The sequence below is a fragment of the Parasteatoda tepidariorum genome, chromosome 8, assembly GCF_043381705.1.
Source record: "Parasteatoda tepidariorum isolate YZ-2023 chromosome 8, CAS_Ptep_4.0, whole genome shotgun sequence".
Lineage (NCBI taxonomy): Eukaryota > Metazoa > Arthropoda > Arachnida > Araneae > Theridiidae > Parasteatoda > Parasteatoda tepidariorum.
Genome location: NC_092211.1, coordinates 16,682,680 through 16,704,664, shown reverse-complemented (window position 1 = coordinate 16,704,664; position 21,985 = coordinate 16,682,680). Strand labels below are relative to the sequence as shown.

Here is a 21,985-nt window from a genome sequence, read left to right as displayed (position 1 = left end):
TGCGCAAAAAGTTAAATTGACTCTAAGGGCTCGGAGTTTGGATCTTTCTCCTGTTCATTCAGAAAAAGTACGTTTATGCGTCTGATTTCACGACTTAAAATATCGTCTGCACCAATTAATTAGCATATTTGAAGTCACCCTCTCAAACCATTAAAAATGAGTCCTAGAACGTAAAGAGCCGATCATTAGATCAAAAGTCATTCAGGGTGGTCCACTTTTTATTTTGTGCATTGTATTGCGGAAAAAACTTGTTACAGCTAATGATTCTACCTAGTCAATCTGCAGATTAGTGATTCAGAAAATGTATTAGAAAGTGTCAAGAACTAACATAATTTTAGTTATTCTAATTAAATATTCCATGTAATATAAATATTCTAAATAATGTAAAATAGATAATCTAATAAGACCCTCGTACTTAGATTATATTGTTACACATCTATACTTTTTTTTTATTTGCAGAATGTACAGATCCTATTGGTTTGGAAAGCGGGGCTCTCTCGGATATCCAATTTTCAGCTTCTTCAAATTTTGGCCCTAAGTTTTCTCCAGAACTTGCTAGATTAGGATCAGATACCGTTTGGATGTCGGGAGTATTGGATGAAAATCAGTATATACAAGTAACGTTTCTTTTTTTTCTCTAATAATTTTTAAAAATAAGAGCTTATGAAATTTGAGTAAAATGCATGAAATAAAGATCACAATATGATGAAATATAAAGTACTCGCAATCTATAATTGCTATTTCTACGAGTATCAGGCATGCGAATTGCACGGCGAAAAGAAAACAGCAGAGATAAAATTCCGTTATTTTTTCACTATTTCTGGTGGGCTTCGCTCAAGGGGAGTTAAATGTTGGAAAATATTTTTTCAATCTTTCTGTTTAAACATAAGATATTTGGCTGAATTAAATCCCCACGTAAGTAAAATAAGTAAATCTAATTATTAGTGATGATTATATATTATAAAAGCTCAATGAAGAAGTCTTGGACTGTTTCGGTTTTTTGTTTTTTTTCCTTTCAACAAAAAATAATCTAAGATGTGGAAAAAGGTCAAACAACTCGTTATAAACAATTCGCTATTGTTTTGAGTGCAGTTCGCAACCCTGCAATTTATGAGTATGGGTTTTACTAATTCGAAGTGGATTAAATTGCATTTCTTTTTATTAAGATGAAATATGAAAAAGGATTATCATGTGTGACACAATTTTCTGGGGAAAAACTACTTATATCTGATTTATTTACTTATTATATTTATATTTATTATGATACAGTTACTTAATACCACAGTTGCATATTACATGGATGTTGATAAACAATCATAACAGTTATATACATGTAATTATGGATAATTATTTTGTTAAATAATAAATATTCACAGTGCGTTTATTGGCTTATGTACTGACAGCATTTAAATTAAACATTGCTTGGCAGCTGCGTCAGTACATAAGAATTATTTCATTTCACAAATGCACTTAGGGTCCTAGATATGCAAAATTGTTAATAAATTTATATTTTGAGAAATGGAATTTAACTACTGCTTTTCTCTATCAACCACTTTCTTTACCAATTTTTTTGGAGAAAAAAAATGCAAAAAAATCTGCATCTTTCTTTATTTTATCAATAAAAACAAAGAACTAAAACAAAATCTAACACATAAATTTTAAGTCGAAATTTTAATTTATTTTATGTTCAAAAAACATTTAATTTACCATCAGTTTACTATCTCGAGTAAATGAAAAGAGTCAAATATTAGTCTTTGTATTATAGATTTTGAAACAAGGGACAACGCAAAATACTTCCCAAACGTCAGGTATTTCGAAACAATTAAAAAATCATATTTATATTTATGCTTTAAAAGTAAATTTGTTGATTGCATTCTTACATATAACTTCAAGTTCAAAAAATGTGTTTATCGAGTTTGCATTTATTTTGATTATGATTCTCAAAAAAATTCACAATTACTCTTAAAAAAGCATATTCATAGAAAAAAAAACACTATAGTTTCCTTTTAATTACTTAACACATTACTAAGGAAGATAAATTATAATTATTTTTATTTTTTGCATCATCGTTCATACATATATTACTACTAAGTAAGATTAATTACAATCAATTAGACTTTTTTTCCTAACATACTAATCTTGTTTTTGTATTGATCTAGATCGATTTCATAGATGAAGCCAACATAACTGGATTAAAGACGAGAGGAAGAGAAGACATTCCGCAATGGGTTACCTCTTTTATAGTCGAGCACAGTAATGATGGCTCCATTTGGCGTAAAGTCAAAGATGAAGATGGAAAAGAAAAAGTAATTATTTTAAAGAGAAACTAGTTTAATATTTTACTTTATAAGAACTTTTTTTTAAATTTCGATTCAAAAAGATTATTTTAAAAATAGTATTATCTAGAAAGATTTGATTTAAAAGCTATTCGTACGTAAAATCAAAAAAAATTTAAAACATTTAAGAACATTTTTTATGGGTTTTTCACAAAAAAACAATAAGCAAAATATTGCGTGTAACTTTTAAAAAATTGATTTTATATGAACTCGGCGAATTTTCCAGATATTCTGTTCATTTGATATAAAATTTATCTTAAAATGTGTTGCATGAATTTTTTATAAAATTTTGAAAAGTTTATGGTTCATTTGAATTTATAATTGTAGTTATAAATTATATTGGGGACGCCATATATTATTGTTGTTATTTATGTTCCTATAGTTTCATTACATTTTTCAAAAGCCCCACAATTATTTGTCGGCCCAAAAAAATAATAAATAAAATATTCCCTGTAACTTAATAAAATCGAGTTTATATAAACTCGGCTAATTTTCTAGGTATTCTGTTCATTTAATGTAAAATCTATCTTAAAATGTGTTGCAAGAATTTTTTTATAAAATTTTCCAAAGAGTTGAAAAGTTTGTGATTTATTTGAATTTATAATTGTATTTATAAATTATTTTAGAGTTGTCATGTATTATTGCTGTTATTTATGTTTTTATTGCTTTATTATTGTTATTCAAAGGCCGCAAAAAATAATAAATAAAATATTTGCCTGTAAGTTAATAAAATCGAGATTTTATAAACGTGGCTATATATAATTTCCCAGGTATTCTGTTCGTTTTATCTAAAGATTATCTTAAAATGAGTTGCATGAATTTTTTATAAAATTTTGATTATGAAATTTGTTTCTTAAAATTAAAGAATAGATAAAAAAAACGGTAGTTTACTTGAATTTATAATTTTAGTTATAAATTATTTTGGTGTTGTCATATATGTTTGTTATTTATGCTCTGATAGTTTTATTAATGTTATTCAAAAGTCACTGACTTTTCATTTTTCTTTTTAATTTTATAAGAAATTCTTGTAACACACTTTAAGATATATTATATATAAAATGAACATAATATCAGGAAAATTAGCCGAAAATATATAAACTAGATTTTTAGAAGTAAAAAACAATATTTAATTTATTACTTCTTCATGCAGACCCATAGAAAAGTTGTTTCTTAAAAATTTTGTAAATTATTTCATTTCGTACTTTTCCTCTTAGAATTCATTATTTCTTTGGAAAAAAACTGAACCTTATTTTTTCCCCAGAAGCATGTTTCAAAAGCATAACTATAAACAAAATACGCACGTGATTTCAGGTAACTTTAGAAATGCTAATTTGGTGGCGTAGCACTGGTCCTAATGCCATTCACGTAGATGACTGAAGATATAAAAAATAATTAAACATTAAAGAGCGGGTGATAAAATCTTAAACAGGATCATAAACAATTTCATTTATAAAAAAAGCTGATGTTAAACTAATGCAAGAGAAATAATTTTTCAAACATTTCACCCGAACGGAATACTTAATATTTTTATTATCATTTATAAATAATTAAATTCCTTAGTTTACACCAAATTAGAACTGTATTATAATTCCATATTCCAATTTCATAATTTATCGGTGAACCGATTAATCTGAGGCTGAGAAATTACTTAAGCGAATGTTTTACTTGGGCAAAAAAACACCAGCGTCTTCTAAATTTGAAAACCTGAAGTAAGAGGTAAAGGTTTCTGTGAGACATTTTAGCTATGAAAGCATTTAAAAGCTCTTTCTTTATGATCACTTAAGGATTTTAACTCTTAAATGTGGATAATTTTTAAATAAGGATTTAAAATTAAGAAAACCCTGGATAAATGAGCTATTTTTTCAAAGGTTAAAAGGATCAAATAATAAAATAAACGAGATAAAACAAAAAAAAATCAACTTTAAAATTAAAAACGGTAAAGAATGCAGTAAAAGCAAAATTAAACTAAACATTCTGAGAAATATTTTTTTAATCTACCAATTAGTAAATTATTCAAAAATTAAATGTTTTTAAAGTTTTTTTAACCATAAGACTTTTCTTAAGGACATTGACATTTCTATTTTGAATTATACTCAAAATTTTAGAAAATCTAGTGAACTTAATATTACAGTAAACCTATATATATATAACCTTAATATTACCGTAAACCTATATATATATAACCTTAATATTACAGTAAACCCATATATATATATAACCTTAATATTACAGTAAACCTATATATATGTGTGACATTAGGTCACAGCCTAATTTTCTAACTATCCTGTTTTTTTAATCAAAATACTAATTCTTTTGACTTAATTTATAATTTTGTAATACAATTTTTTTATTTCATCATCTTTCTTTTGCCATTTAAGCGGTAGCGCAATTTGGACATTCTCCCCCTAAAATTCCTTACCAGCTCCTTGCAGAGCCCCTGTCTTACTAGAACATTCCACCCTTTTTCGTTTCTGAGAATTCGCACTGGTTGTCGGCATCTTTCATCTCCGCGTGTATGTTGTGTTTCTCAACCGTAACTTTTAACGTATAATCAATTTTTCGTCTCAACTCGTAATTTTTAGATAATTTAACTTTAACTTGCACAACATGTACTACAACTTCAACCATTAAGTTTTTGTCTCTTATAAAAAGAGCGCGCGAAAGATGACGATCGCATTCGAAATTCGAGAGTATCATACTCCACGTCGCGCTGTTGCGTGTTTTANTTTTTCCCCAGAAGCATGTTTCAAAAGCATAACTATAAACAAAATACGCACGTGATTTCAGGTAACTTTAGAAATGCTAATTTGGTGGCGTAGCACTGGTCCTAATGCCATTCACGTAGATGACTGAAGATATAAAAAATAATTAAACATTAAAGAGCGGGTGATAAAATCTTAAACAGGATCATAAACAATTTCATTTATAAAAAAAGCTGATGTTAAACTAATGCAAGAGAAATAATTTTTCAAACATTTCACCCGAACGGAATACTTAATATTTTTATTATCATTTATAAATAATTAAATTCCTTAGTTTACACCAAATTAGAACTGTATTATAATTCCATATTCCAATTTCATAATTTATCGGTGAACCGATTAATCTGAGGCTGAGAAATTACTTAAGCGAATGTTTTACTTGGGCAAAAAAACACCAGCGTCTTCTAAATTTGAAAACCTGAAGTAAGAGGTAAAGGTTTCTGTGAGACATTTTAGCTATGAAAGCATTTAAAAGCTCTTTCTTTATGATCACTTAAGGATTTTAACTCTTAAATGTGGATAATTTTTAAATAAGGATTTAAAATTAAGAAAACCCTGGATAAATGAGCTATTTTTTCAAAGGTTAAAAGGATCAAATAATAAAATAAACGAGATAAAACAAAAAAAAATCAACTTTAAAATTAAAAACGGTAAAGAATGCAGTAAAAGCAAAATTAAACTAAACATTCTGAGAAATATTTTTTTAATCTACCAATTAGTAAATTATTCAAAAATTAAATGTTTTTAAAGTTTTTTTAACCATAAGACTTTTCTTAAGGACATTGACATTTCTATTTTGAATTATACTCAAAATTTTAGAAAATCTAGTGAACTTAATATTACAGTAAACCTATATATATATAACCTTAATATTACCGTAAACCTATATATATATAACCTTAATATTACAGTAAACCCATATATATATATAACCTTAATATTACAGTAAACCCATATATATATATAACCTTAATATTACAGTAAACCTATATATATAAAACCTTAATATTGCAGTAAACCTATCAAGAGCCACAGTGGCTCAGGGGATAGTGTGTTCGCCTTCCAATGGTTTGAATGGGTCGAATCCCAGAGATGGTTGGTCGATACGAATTTCGCATCTGGCTTGCACCAACCACAATTCTGACGTGAAATATCCTCAGTAGTAGACGGATCATGGGTTAAAGTCCCCTTGCCATCAGGATAACCGTGGGAGATTCTCGTGGTCCTCCTCTCCATGAAACGCAAATGCGGGTTAGTTCTATCGAAAAAGTCATCCACGAAGACGCAATTTCTCCCAATACTTGATCCAGGAGTTCTCTTGTCTTCTGGATTGGGTTCAAAATTACAAGGCTACGTATTTGAACATTAGTAGTCGTAAACCTAAAAATTGGGATGACTATTCAACGACGGTTATAACATAAAATAAAAAGTAAACCTATCTAGTAATCATTCAACAATCTAGAGCATGGAAAAAAGAAATTGTAACCCACGAACAACGTATTTGGAAGTTAAGAACAATGTTTAGCAAGCTATTATAAGAGTAAAATTTATTAAAGATGAAACTTCGTTAAAACTTATTAGTTTTGACATTATTTTTCTTCAGAAATGCTTTAAATGCTCAAGAAAAATTACTATTTCCTCAAGATTCAAACAATCTTCTCATACCATTCATTTTACCCAGTCCTCAAGCTATATTTGCATATTGCAAAAGTCTAAAATCGTTTAAATTCTCCAAGATTTTTAACCTTCATTAAAAACGAATAAATAAAAAAACATTTTTAGATTTTATACATTACGACATTTTCTACCTCTCATAAATTATTCATGAATATTTAAATTCAAACTATGATAATATTCAAATAAGCTCTTTTTTTCTTAACTGAGTTTTAAATAAGTCATTTCTAAAGAAAACTTATAAAATTTCCAACTTAATTATATTGTTTGAAAAGCAATTTCATTTTTCATCCCTTTAAATTGATAATGTAAAATTTTTTTAGGAGTTTCCTGCTAATTTTGATCCTGTTTCTGTTGTTACGAATGAATTTTCGTCGATTATACGTGCACGCTATTTAAGAATTGTGCCCAAAACCTGGAAAAACTGGATCAGTATGCAAATAGAAATATTAGGATGTTATAATCCATTGCGTAAGTAGAGAAAATTTTGTAATTTATATTCAATATTTAATTCGGTAAATTTCTATTTTTAATAAACTTTTTTGTGTGATATAAAGCAAAATAAGTTTGCTAATTATACTCCGTAAAAACCGTCTTTAATGCACTGGAAAAAAATGGATACTCAAAATTAACTAAATGTTTTTTTTTCTTTTTTTTTTCATGATTCCGTTTCATAGGTGATGCTACATTTTGAAATACTGTTGAAATTATTTGTTTGAGGATGCGATTTTCAACAAAATCATTAAACTTAAATTTACATTCAAAGTTTTAAAATTTGTACTTAAATATCGCAGATCAAATTTTCAATTGCTAAACGAGACACTAAAAACATTCAGGCGCTTTTGAATATACTTGCCTTTTTTTTCTTGATGGATTTAGATTTTTAACCCTTAACATATGAGTGGTAGCATTAGAAATGCATTTTACCATTACTGTTTCACTCATCCACAGTGGTTTTTCCTGTCCAGTTTTCTTTCTTGTTTTTATTCTCTCTCAGCTTTTAAGGTTTTAATAGTTTTCTCACCCATATTATCCATTTTTTGATGGCAACTTAACGCTTTAAACAACAAGTCACTTTTGCTTCCTTTCATTAACGTTTGGCAAGTCTTGAAAATGGGCTCCTATTTTTCAGTGCTTGAAACATGTCGACGGCTATTTCTAATAAGTATATTTTTGAAGCGAAAGAAGTTTTTATCATGTAACGTCTCACCACTTCAGTTTGTTGGGATTATTTATTTTTTGTAATTTAAAAAATAAATGAGTTTCTAAACTATTTTACACCAATGTACTCTTTATAGAACAGTGCACATAAAAAGCAAGCACTAATAATAATTTTTGATCTAATGATCGTATTTCCTAATAATATGAATCAATTTTAATGGTTCTAGCTGATAATATTGTGAATGTAGACACTAAAAACATACCTCCCCATAATATGGTCCCCATACTTTGGTCAAGTAAGTGATCCAAATTTTGGACCCCTAATTCTAATTTTACTTTTTACGTATTCCACCATATCTCGAGAACTTTTTAAGTGACTCAAGAAATTTTTGCGTTCAGTTATAAAATTCGTTTGTCCAATGACAATTTCATACAACAAAAAAAAACGCTTGGTAAATATTTATTATTTTTTATTATTTAAATATAGTCGTAAAAGGTTTGAATTGTAAAGTATTAAATTTCAGACATTTTAAAGAAAGTCATTTTGCTTGGCAAAATGCTAAGTTTGAGCGAAATTGGTTTAATAGTTCCTCAAAAATCAAATTTAAAATGTACGACTTTTTTAAAATTTACTTTCTCAGGAACTATTAGATCGATTTCGCTCAAATTTTCTATTTTGCCATGTAAAATTACGTTCTTTAAAATTATGTCAAAAATTGTATACCATAATTTAAAATTTTTTCGACTTTATTAAATAATAAAAAATAATACATATTTAAAGTTTTTTTTGCATGGAAATGTCAATGGACAAAAAAAATTTATAACTGTGTGCAAAACTTTTTCGATTCACTTTAGAAGTTCTTGAGCTATTGGTGAAATACAAAAAAAGTAAAATTAACACTAAGGGGTTACATACTTTGGACAACTCTCTTGAACAAACTAGTTAGACTATATTTCCCAGATCGCGATTACCCCTATATTTTGGGGCTAGAAATCCAAAATCATAAAAAAATGGTAGATTTATTCAGAGAAAATACGTTTTTGTGTCTAATTTCGTAACTTAAAGTATCGTCTACGCGAACTATTTAGCATATTTAAGGTCACCCCTTCGAACCATAGTCCTAGAATGTGAATATCCAATTATTAAATCAAAAGTTAAAAGTTTTTCTTTTATTTTGCTCACTGTATATCTATGCGTATTGACTGATTTTTTTTTCATTAATACCTTTTAATAAAAATACTGTGTATTAATTCAGCTTGTAGAGAACCGATGGGATTGGATGAAGGATACGTAAATATTCATCAGATATCATCTTCATCTAAAATGTCCGAACTATATTCAGCCTATAACGGACGTTTATCTTCTGAAAACTCATGGGTTCCAGCAAAGTATGACCATGATCAATTCATTCAGGTAGGGATCCTCTCTTTACAACTTAACAAAATATTTTTTTAGCTCACATTTCCTACTTCGCTATTCATGTTGTGTACTAAGTAATACTATCTTCGATATCAAAATTAGATGCCCATTAGAGGTCAAAAACGTGAAAATGGAGAATAAAACGTTATCAAATTCAGGCAGTTCACTATTGGGGAAAGAGAGATGTATAGTATTAAAGTCAATTTGATGGCCTTATGAATTTTTAGCTTTCTCATTTCACCGCCCATCAATCTCCTCTAGTAATCATGCAGGTTTTGATATTTTTACTACCATCTTCTTCAATAATGACTCGTCAGATTTTAATTAAAAAAAATATCCTCTCTTCAATATTAATATGAGACCAATAATATCTTGTTTCAAATTTTTAGAAAGATTCTAGAACAATTCATTTAACATATGCAAAAATAATTGTAAAATTTTAATATATGTAAAATTCAAAACTTTGTATAAAAATAATTTTATTTTCTAAGAAGTAAATTTTTAGTAAGAATAACTTTAAAATAAAAAACCTATTTTTTATATATTTTCATAATAATTGCATTTATTTATTATGATATCTGATATTAAAATTAAACAGTTTGATTTTAAAAATTATGCTTGCATACACGTCTACAAATGTAAAAAGCAAAAACACTTAACCTAAATTGGTTAAATTTTTTCTATTGCTTCATTCAAGGCCACTTTCGTCAAATCACTTTTTATTAATTCTTTATTGAAGTTCACAAATTTGTTCTATAAAAATAAAATCAATTACAATTATTATTTATATATGACTATTAATATATATTTAGATTTAAAAAATATAATTCGTTGTTGGGAATGAACAGTGCTCAAAATGAAACACGAAACTAAACTGCTGTTTGTAGAAAATGCAACACCATGAAAGAATCATCAGAATCAAATGAAATTTAATGCAGAAACGACTTGTACTGATACAAATAAATGATGAAATTTTCAAAANGGAAGCTCTGAAGCCTCTCTCCGCTATGAACAGGCTGCTCGTGCACATTTGAAGCTTATTTATCAAAATTATCTGAATTTCACAATTTCTAGAAATTATTATTAAAAATTGTATTTAATAAACTCAGAAATCCTTATCGTAATGTAATGATTTTTCGATCTTAACTACTTTGTCGAATAATTTTCAATGACCACTTCTGAGCCCATTTGAATAATTAACATAAAACTAAAAACATTTATATCCATAAAAGCACCGTTTCCAATGCGCATGAATAGCCAGTTCAAAATAGGGAGGATCCCCTAGCGGTGTACAATAACATTTTGGAAATCGATTGTTGTGTCCTTTAAAATTACTGTGTCCTCTGCTCTATATTGATCAATTCCTTTGATGTGGCTTACCTTTCCTCCAAGTTAATTGCCGCTGTATTACCATGTATACAATAGATAGTTATGTCAATATAATATAAATTTATGTGCATAGTATTGCAATATCTTGATTTCAAATATATGAGTGCATACCTGCCAACTCTTCCGGATTTTCCGGAAGTTTTTATTTTCATATTTAAAGTGGTAGTAATTATATACTATTTTTTCTTTTGTAATATTATTTTTTAAAAGATATTGATCACCTATATTCTTACAAAAATTAAGCACATATATTAATATTCGTTACTATCATGGTTGTCAACATAAGTTTTTTCAAATACAACGTATTTGTTTGCTCAAAATTGAAGTTTTAATTCCATTTTAATACCTCTGGGGAAAATTATAATGGAAGGGATTAAAAGTTGGCAGGTATGTGAGTGTTTTAAAAAGTTTTATCCTAAAACATTTTAAACATTAAAATTTTCATTTATGAAATGATGGAAAACCACTGAAAATATTTCCGTTATATCTTTTATTAATAGTTATTATGTTTTCTAATTTTAGGTTGATTTATTAGAGCCAGTCAAAATTACAGGAATAGTTACAAAAGGTGACCCGGCTATAAATCAGTGGGTGACAACGTATTTTGTAGGATATAGTAACGATAGCACGGATTGGAATAAAGTGCAAGATCTAAATGGGAAATTCAAAGTGAGAATGATTATTTGTCTTTCTTTTTATCAAAAATGGTATTGTAGATATAAATTAAATAAAGTTTAATTTTCTTGTCCGACTTAGCATTCATTACATGGCCTAATATTATAGCATTACATACAAATTCTCCTATTTTTGTTTACTCTTAATTATCCACTAATTAGGCTAAATAATACAGTGTTAAAGAACGCACACTTAAAACTCACAAAAATTTCATTGACGAAACTGTTTCCTGATAAATGCCCCGTCAAACACTTCGTCAAATTGCGGAAGTTAAGATCTTAACTCTTTGAGGATACGAATGTAGTTATAATCAAAAAGCTAGATGCAACGTATCGATTAAAATAATTGATTAAAAAAGTGAAATGTTTAAAAAAAAACTGCGTACTCACTCATTGCTATAGAGATCGATAAGGTAGTGTACTAACCCCTGCACTGTCCAACTAATGAATAATTATGGTTTTTATTCTTACCAATAATTATGCACTGAGATGAGACACGAGTGAAAAAGCAGTTCGGACAAAGAATTAGGAGAGCGTTTTATCATAATTCATATTATTTCATGAGCCGGCCAGTTGGTCGAGCGGTTAGCGTGCCTGCCTGCGGAGCCAGAGGCTGCTGGTTCGAATCCCGCTCTGGGCACGGATGTTTCTTTCTCTCTCTTTGTGTTCTATGCCCTTTCTCCTTTGTGTGTGTGATTGTGTGAATGTGACCCGCCCTATAGACGGGTTTGTGGTTGTGTGACGTGGGCGATGCTGCTCCACCGCCATGGCTTCGCCACAGGTGCCCACTGGGTTACGAGAAGAGGGTAGCAGTTCTGGCACTTTCTGAGGCCAATGGACAATAGTTCCAAGTGCCCGCCATTAAAAAAAATAGTATTTCATGAGGTTTTCGTGAGGAATTCACCTTAATTCAATTGACAGAAAAAAATTCACTACAAAGATAGTCATAGATAAAGAACTGCCGAAAATTCGCATTTCATAACTTTCATAGGGATGTCTTTCTAAACGAAATACACCATAAAATGTGAAATAAAATTAATCCATAACGTCATTTTTGTCTATAAATGGAATCTATATCAATTTGTATCAAAGTCAAAATACTAATCAAGCTATTGTGGCAATCTCTTGATTAGTTTTTTTAGTTACTCCGTGATACAGCTCTTAATGTATATTTTTAGTCTTCTTTTCACAAAGGAAGCCAAAAAAAAGTTTACACGACATTAGGGATCGTATATTAATATTTAAGCGAGTTAAAAAAAAACACTGTCGAAATCTAACAAATTATTTCTATTACATCAGGCAATTTAACCAGTTTTAATGATTTTCATTGTATCTTCCTCATTACCAATAAAAACAGTTTTGATGACATTTCTTCCTTTCCTAAGTAATAATTTGAAACACGAAGTATGTATATCTTTTTTTAATCATTTTTGATCATTTTTAATCATTTTTTTAATCATTTTTGACTTGCAATGGATACCGGCGCACGTGAATATTGAGGGTAACGAGTGTGCGGACTCCTTGGCTAAGGAAGGCAGAGGTGCCGACCAACCTTGCAACACCATCACGCTTGCAGATGCAAATGTAGTTGCAAGACGCAGACTTCTGCCCCATTCCTTCAGGAAACCCCTCATTACTGACTTTGATTGTTCCAGAATCTTAACATCAACAATTACAAGACTAAGAACAAACCACTTTAAAGGGATGAAAATTCTTCTCGACAAAATAAGAACTTATATTCCCTGCAAGAACTGCAACGATATCCAACTTACCCCAGATCACATTCTCGAGTGCCCAGCCCTTACCCCATAAGTTTTACAACTCGGTATGGTGCCACTGGCTTCAGAACTTCGTGAGATCCTCTGCAGTAATGATGTATCGGAGCTTGCGGGTGCAGTTTTGAAGGCATACGAGGACATTTCATTGTCCATGGAAACGATTAAAAAAAATCATTTTTGACTAGGATTCTATTACTAAAGATATTGGGACTCCATTACCTATTGCTAAGGATTAAGTCTAGTCATTACAGATAACTCTATATTTCGTGTTAGTATTTTGTATTAGTATTATTTTAATACTTACTAAATTGAAAATGTATATATATATTTTGTTTTACAGGAATTCAATGGAAACAGTAATCCAGATTCTGCTGTAATAAACATATTCCCCATTCCAACTATCAGCCGATACATCCGACTTATACCAAATAAAAGGCATCACTGGACAAGTGTTAAGTTAGAGCTCCTTGGTTGTTCCCACGAACAAGGTAAGGATAAATTATTTAGACAGGGTTGTAAACTTTTTTTTTCCAAATGGCAGGCACTGAACTTTATTCTTCGCCTAAGAAGATGCCGGAATTGTTACTCATTTTACGTTACCCAGTGGGCACCTGTGAACCAAAGTCACGGAGGCGAGCAACATTACCCACGCCACACTGCCACAAACCCGTTCATATGGTGGGCCGCATTCATACATCACACACAACAGAGGACAACACAAGAGAGAAACATTCATGCCCAGAGCGAGATTCGAACCCGCAGTCAGGCGCGCTTACCATTCAGCCACCTGGCTGGCAGGGTTGTAAACTTGGAGGGTGAGATATCTACTAACAAAATTATTAAAAAATATCCTTTTCTGTTATTCGAAAATATTGATTTAATTTAATACCAATAAATATAAAGTTGAAATCATTACAATTAAAGTTGAAATCATTACAATTACTTTAGTTTTGCATTGAAACTAACTTTATTTTAAGCTTTACAATATTTAGTTGTTTTTTATTTATTTATTTATTTTTGCGCAACTAAATACTCACAAATTGCCTTAGCATTTCGATAAATTAAGTTTTTGCCTTATCTTTTTCAAAGTCTGCCGTTTCTGTGCATTCATTCCTCTAAATTAACCTCTAGTCAATTAAATCTATGCTAATAAAACAAAAAAATTGCCATTTCGTGTCTTTTTTTTAATAACACTAGAATGGTTTGTGCAAACAGCCTGGAATATGAACAGTGGGTAGAAGATGAAACTTCAGACCCCAAAACAAAAATCGGTAAGGAAGTTAGAAAAATGATATATCTTAATGATTCACACCTAGCCATTGATAAAAATTAAGCTTCAAACGATTCTGTTTTATCAAATAAATTAAAGATAACATCAGTGATGTTTGCTAATTTATAGCTTATATTAATAAAAAAGGGTTTGCTGCTCATTCTTTTATATGTAATTAATTTTATTTGGTATTCCAGATAAACTCAATGATTAACGTGAACGTGGTAGCATAGACGGACTACGTTTCCAAATTAGTGTTCCTAATTATGCTAATTTGAATAAATGCTTACTTCATTGATGCTTATATAATTTTTTTAATAGGCACTACTGATATTATTGTAATTTGTGTAGTTTTATAAGGTACCAAGTATACTAATTTAAGTATAATGAGTACCCATTGGAACTGCATCAATACTAAACAGCTTTAATATAAATACTATAGAAGAAGATTTTTTTGGAATCTCGAATAGGATAAGTGCCAGCGAAAATTGCTTGATTGAGATACATTTTACCTTCATGAATTTGTTTTAAACAGCAGGGTCAATGATATTTAAGGCAGTCAATCTTTATTTTGATTTTTATAGAAACATATTTTACTTTATATTGCAACAAAATAAAGCCACGGGTAAGGACGAAAAATAGTAAGAAATAAAACGTATTGTAATTACTTTAGCATTTTTGATAATTGTGTAAGTTACATGTTTTTCATTTCTGAGCACGATTTTGCAGTGATACTTAACTTTTATTTACCTCGTACGCGGAACAGTTATTCAACTAATACTAAAAAAAACTAGTTTTACTAACGTTATCAGGTTACCTCGTATCGTAAATTTATACATACACAGTACCTGGTCAAATTATCAGACGCACTATAAGATTTTATGCAAAATATTAATTATCAGGTGATACTATACAGCTTTTTTGCTTTTACGCGGCTGAAACCGGTTTGCACTTATTTAAGCTCGTGCATCAATCGGTTAATATTGTAATGCAATACGTCAAAAATAAATACAAATAGGAAGTATATAAAAAATCTCCTGAATAAAAATCCATTACATGTTTGTTTAAATAAAAAAGTATTGCAAATAAACTCGTGCAAAACATGTAATTATTTAAAAAAACAATAGTGTGTCTAATTATTTGGTTTAATTATTGTAATATACTACTACAATACCTGATATAATAAATATTCTATGTTTATAGAATGTATCATCTAATTTATCTAATCGTCAAATTTTTATTTTATATTGTCTATCTTAACCAAATGATACACGAACGTAAACAAGTGCAAACCGGTTTCAATCGCAGAAAAACGATAATGCTGTATAGTATCACTTGATTATTAAGATTTTACATAGAACCTTACAGTACGTCTAATAATTTGGCCTGAGACTGTATATGCATGTTTATGTGTACATCGAAGAGCCATTACATTGTGACCATCCATTACATAACATGTAGGACCACCTTTAGCCGTCAAAACTGCTAGCACCCGTCGTGGCATTGATTCCACAAGGTGCTGATAGGTAGTCTGAGGTATCTGGTACCAAGCGTTCACCAACTGGTGCTACAATTCCCTCACATTGCGAGGGGGTGGCATGACAGCACGAATTTGGTTTTCCAAGCAGGAACACAAATGCTCTATTGGATTAAGGTCAGGTGATTTTGGGGGCCAAGACATGACTTGAAAGTCACTGGAATGTTCCTCGAACCAATCCATGACGATTCGACCCTTATGACATGGTGCATTATCCTGTTGGTAAACACCATCCCCGGCAGAAAAAACTGTTGCCAGGACTGGGTGAACCTGGTCTGCAACTATGTTCAAGTAGCTTACAGACGTCAGGGATTGTTCTATGAGGATTATGGGTCCTAATGTGCCCCATGAAAACATTGTTCCTGGGCGAGAAACCATGAAAGCCTGGGCGAGCCCATTGTTAAAGATGGAGGGTGGTCATAGTATAATGGCTCTTCGGTGTATGTATATGAATGTATATTGAATATGATCTTTTGCCAAAATTAAGAGATTATACTATTTTTTTTTGCAGCCTGCCGAGAGCCCATGGGATTAGAAAATGGTCTTGTAACTGATGGTCAAATCACAGCTTCGTCTTCTTACGACTATAAAACTACTCCAAGTCATGCACGAATAAATGATAAATCTGGATGGCAACCGGATATATTTGACAAGAATCCCTACATTCTGGTTCGAAAATAAATTCAAAAGCATTTCTGATAATTTATTACATTATAATTTGCAAACAAAATTTAATAACTCCTTCATCTCGCTGTATCTGACAGTAATAATTATTGTATTTTTGTTTTGTTCTTTTTAGCTGATATTTCTTTTTTAAAAAAAAGATGTCATTTTAAAAATAAAATATGCAATTGTTATAATTTTTTTGTTAACCCAATTTGTTAATATATTACTCGTTATCGAAACGAGATTAATGAATACTTGGATTGTGAAAATAATCAACTTTTTTCGGAGTAAAAATTTCAGAAAAAAAAACCTTAAAAAAACCTCATTTTAGAGGTTTTTTAAAGAATATTTAAGGGTTTTTGAAGGCAATCAAACGCTAGAATTTTCCTATTTCCTAAAGCTAGAAATATCCTCGACCTTAAAAAAAACATCAGTGTAGGGTATACCGGGCAATGGTTTTTTAAGGTCAAATGCCATTGCCCGATATACCCTACACTGATATTTTTTAAGGTCAAGGGCCACTGCCCGGTATATATTCCAAACACTGATGTTTCTTCTAATCTATCGTCAGTGAGCATTAAAATATCGAATAAATGTAATTATATCCCCGAATAAATTAATATCAAATCGGGTGTAATAAATATTTCGGACATTCACCAAAGCGACTATGTGATTGTCAACATTCACCGGTGAAAGTCAACAACCACCGATTTCGGTCATTCACAGTAACAGGCACATCATTTACATAATAACCTCATCAGGGCGTTTATTTCATACTTTGCCAAAAAACATCAGGCATTATATATAATGTCTAGGCATTATATATTAGTTAATTTTGGTATGTGAGGTATTTGATTACAATTTTAAACTTCTATTGTTTTCTTTCTTGTGTAATTAACTTTTATTCAAGACTAGACAAGACAAGAAGACAAGACGAGACAGGCAAGAAGATTTAAGATAAAAGATCTTAGACAAGAAGATTTAACTTTTATTCATTAATTAATATTTATAACAAGTTAAATCATCCATTGTATTTAAATGCTCTGTAAACACACTGTTCTTAATTTATATTTTTAAAATATTAACTAAAAATGAAAATAAAAAACATGCACTTTTAATTAATAGTTAGGTAAGGCACACAAGCGTTTTAAATTAATAGTTAGGTAAGTTTGAATAAAACAAAAGGACGAATCTTAGTCACTGATGCATAAACTTAAAAGCATCAGACCCAGTTTAATTGCCATTGATTGATTATTTACACTAATGCAAGGTGTTTTCACCTATTACCATCCATTGCCTTTGAATGTCATACAAAATTCAAACTTATTTTGATGCTTAAAAATCTTCTCCCCTGTAAAATCTCCTCCTGTGTATAACTTTGATAATGAATACTTAGATTCAACTTATATTTTTTGTCGCTTTTTTTACTAAAGTTAAATGCATATATATCAAGAACAGTGCTTATAAAACACTCTGTATAGCTTTGAAAATATTTATCGTAATCAAATATCTTAATTTGCGTGATTTCTAGATTGATCTGATGGAGCCGAGAAATGTAAGCGCCATTGTAACCAAGGGAATAGCATCTAGTAATCAGTGGACAACAAAATACCGCGTGCTATCCAGTCAAGATGGTGAAAAGTTTGTTCCAATTGTTGATGATTATGGAAATGTAGAAGTAAGTGTAGTTAAGCACTAGATCTTTTTTTTTTAAATTTATTATTTTCTTATACTTGGCGTTTCGCAAAGAATTCCCAGGATGTGTATTTTTAAAATCCTTGTCTAATGAAATCACCCCATTGATGTCGCAAAATTAGTCTTTAGTAGAGAAAAAAACGTTTTTGCAATCTGTAAATCATGCTAGAGGAAGGAAAGAGTAATTAGCAAGAAAACAGGTTTGATTGGAAGAGGAAACCGATTATTCGAAGCATTACATCCACTTTTCTCTGCCATAATTTTTCATACTTAGATAGAATTCTTGTTGGGCTTTTTTCCTCGCTAAAAGATTAGCTTCCGACCCCAGTGTGTGTACTTTTTATTTTTATTTTCGTTATCAATTCTGAAAGTGCAATTCTAAGGCTGATCTTTAAGGAACATCCTACATGTGAAAAGTAATTGAACGCTGTATATCTTTGAATTTTTACAAAAAGAAGGTTTTAGTAGCACATTAATAAGTAATTCAGAGTGTTTACTACAATATTAAGTTACAATATTCTTGAACAGACAAGTCATTTCATAAAAACATGCAACGATTGGGTTGACCATGATCTCTACGATGAAGTTTTTCTACCTCAAATCACAGTTAGTTGAAATACATAAGTTTTTCATAATGGTGCGTTAACACCTGATTCGATTATTGGTTTGTTTTCTCGCCTCAATGGCCATTGTTTTTCCTGATTTATATGCTAATTTATAATTTTACGTAATTAAAAAAGAGAAATTAATGACAAAAGGAAGTTTTATTTTAAGTATTACTAAAAAAAATCATTTATTTAAGTTTACTACCGGGCTTTCATGGATTTTTGAAATAAATTAATATAAATGTAACATAAACAACAATTAATATGAATAGTTATTAAAAACAATAAAATATAGAGAAAGAACATCTGCTCTTTGAACAACGACATTGTAAAACTACGACATTGTTGTACCTGTTTCAAAGCGTTGTTCAAATTCGCAATTTTCAACTAATCACGAAAGGCAAGATTAGGCCTTAGTAAAGACGACACGATAAAATAGATTATTAAAGATTGTAGTAAAGAGATAAGAAAGTCTTTAGCAAAGAGATATGATAAAATAGACTATTTTTAGTGAATGCAATTCCGATATTTGGGGTACAATGCAAAGAAAATGGAAACTCTATCTCACTGGCAATGGAACTTAATCTCAAAATTCATTCATTGCTGTTAATATTTTGTAACAAACATGTAATTCCACGTTCCATGACAGGATTCAAACCTGTGACCATGTGTCCTACTTGAATGCTCATCCTTAACAGTGCCAGTAACAGTGCCTTAACAGCTCAGTAATAGTAAGCGAATCATTTTTGAAATCAAATTATAAATCCTTAACAGCAAGGTCTTTTTTAATCCTCTATTGTAAATTTCTCAAACTGTTTATTTTAAATTCATAGCTACTGGTTCTACTGTGTGTCCTATCTAAATAAAACCAACTTGATTTTGTACCATAAATGGGTGCGAAGAAAATCGATGAGGACATATTTACAAAGAGTTGCGCACTTTCTGCTTCACTTGGACATGAAAAAAACATCGAATAAGTAAAAAAGTGTCCCACCTAAGTAAAGCCTCTTTGGATTATACCTAACATATCCATCATGATTATTGATAACTAATAAATAAAGTTGCGTGCTATTTACAAAACCTCGAGGGACATTAATGTGTATTATCATAGGTTTCTATTATGGCAGTCTTCAATTTTGCCATAAAATGAATGCTTTTATTATTTATTTTTCTTTTTAGCATAAACACTCCTATTGGGTGTAGCTCACCTCACATTTTTATGAGAGAATAGGTCTGGTAAAAAGGTAAACTATCCATGGCCTGCATGATATTATCACCCTATTAATGATCATTGCGAAAGCTTTGCAACGCAAATGAAGGCATTCCAACTTAAACCCCATTTCTCTCTGCAAATGTCAATAAATGGATTTCTACAATTTGTCGGTTATCGTCTGCCTCTATACAGTATAGGGGAGAGGTTAGGTTAAGTTTACCACCATAGCTTAAGCCTTCTCATACAATTAATGAGTCTTTACCCTGATATATCTAGAGAAGATATCCTCTTCCTTTCTCATGCTATTGTAATAACACACGAAACTATATAATTCATATTTTTTTCTACTTTCCTTTGCTTGTTGGAGCAGGCTTTCCACATGGGCTACTGCCAACTTTTTTTATATTAAAAGTTTCTTGCAGAGTATATAAAACTAAGCAATAGATAAACAAAAATAAAAAGATAAATTTCTCCAAATGAAAAGAAGTGTGGAGGCTCATAAAATCTGCGGGGAAGTCTTCGGCTCTGGTTGCCAACTTCAAGAATTGTTTCCTCAAGACCTCATGAGGGCTACCAATTACCAAAATAAACTAGAAGCTAATTAAATGGAATTTGAAGAAAGTAGTAGTTTCTTAAGTGGTGATTTTTGGATAATAGAGTGTATGTCATAAATGGCCTGTCCTTTCTCGACCTTAATCCCCAAAAATTCTAATAGTTTATCCTCAATTAGGGTACAAGGAAACAGTTTTAGTTAGTTGCCATACTAAAAGAAAACACAAATATTTTTAATTCAAAATAGAAAAAACTTCTTTGAAAAAAATGCGCTAAAAAGCAGCAGAAATTTCATAAAAAAGTAGCAATAAAGAAAAAGAAAATGAAGGAAATATAAATGAAAATATGACCACCGAAGCCGACGTCTTCAGGGGGTACCGGCCCCGGTAGTCATAGAAACAAAACCATTTCTAATGGAGGGAGAAGCAAATGCTTAAATTAACTCCCTCAGTACTTTTGCATAGAAGTCCAGGAAAAAATGCAATATAAATAACAAATTAAGAAAAGAAACTCAAACAAAATCATCAGAAAAATAAAACTCACATATTCACAGGTCAGACATCAATTTTTCAAGCAAGCCGAATGAAAAGAAAAAACTAAAAACCTAAAGAAAACAACGCCCTCTATTACAATGCGCAAATGAAGAAAAAAATGTGAAAAATGTCAAGAGAAAGAAATACGTAATAAATTAACTGAGGCTGCTCAGTTAAGACTTAAATTGCGCCCTGTTAAAAGAAAAAATATAAAAACCTAGAATTCTTCAATCATTTTTTTAATTAAAAAATTAACATTACAAAAATTAAAAGGAAAATCATTATTACTCAAATTATTTAAAAAACAATTCACAGCTTCCTGAAAACTTTCAACATTATTGCAAATACTTTTGATTCTAACCAATTGTGAAAAAACTAAGTTTTTAAATATTTTATTACATAAATTAGTATTAAAGTTGCAGAAAAAAATAACTTTAAATTTAAAAGCTTTTCTTTTATCAAAGACACCAATTTTAATAAAGCTGTTAACAATATCAATTTTAAAATCTAAATATTCAACATTAAAACAATCCTTATTACTTTTCTTCAGGACTAAATCTCCAGGATAAATACTATAAATAAAATTATAATTATCACAATTAAACAAAATCAAATCATCAATATATCTAAAAGCATTAAATTCACTATGCTCAAGAAATTTAGCTTCAAAAAAGTGCAAAAAAATATTGGCAAAAGCCCCAGAAAAGGAATTACCTTGTG

At 30.0% G+C, this 21,985-nt stretch overlaps 1 protein-coding gene across 1 annotated transcript in view; it reads left to right on the top strand.

The window, feature by feature from the left end:
• Nucleotides 1-21,985, top strand: part of LOC107439698 (uncharacterized) — a 296,584-nt gene that overhangs the window by 195,349 nt on the left and 79,250 nt on the right. Inside the window, exons 69-76 of the mRNA XM_071184208.1 lie at nucleotides 460-617; nucleotides 2,160-2,306; nucleotides 7,096-7,243; nucleotides 9,190-9,347; nucleotides 11,265-11,411; nucleotides 13,535-13,682; nucleotides 16,513-16,670; nucleotides 18,199-18,345. Coding sequence (XP_071040309.1) covers nucleotides 460-617; nucleotides 2,160-2,306; nucleotides 7,096-7,243; nucleotides 9,190-9,347; nucleotides 11,265-11,411; nucleotides 13,535-13,682; nucleotides 16,513-16,670; nucleotides 18,199-18,345 — 1,211 coding nt within the window. The remainder of the gene's footprint in view (nucleotides 1-459; nucleotides 618-2,159; nucleotides 2,307-7,095; nucleotides 7,244-9,189; nucleotides 9,348-11,264; nucleotides 11,412-13,534; nucleotides 13,683-16,512; nucleotides 16,671-18,198; nucleotides 18,346-21,985) is intronic.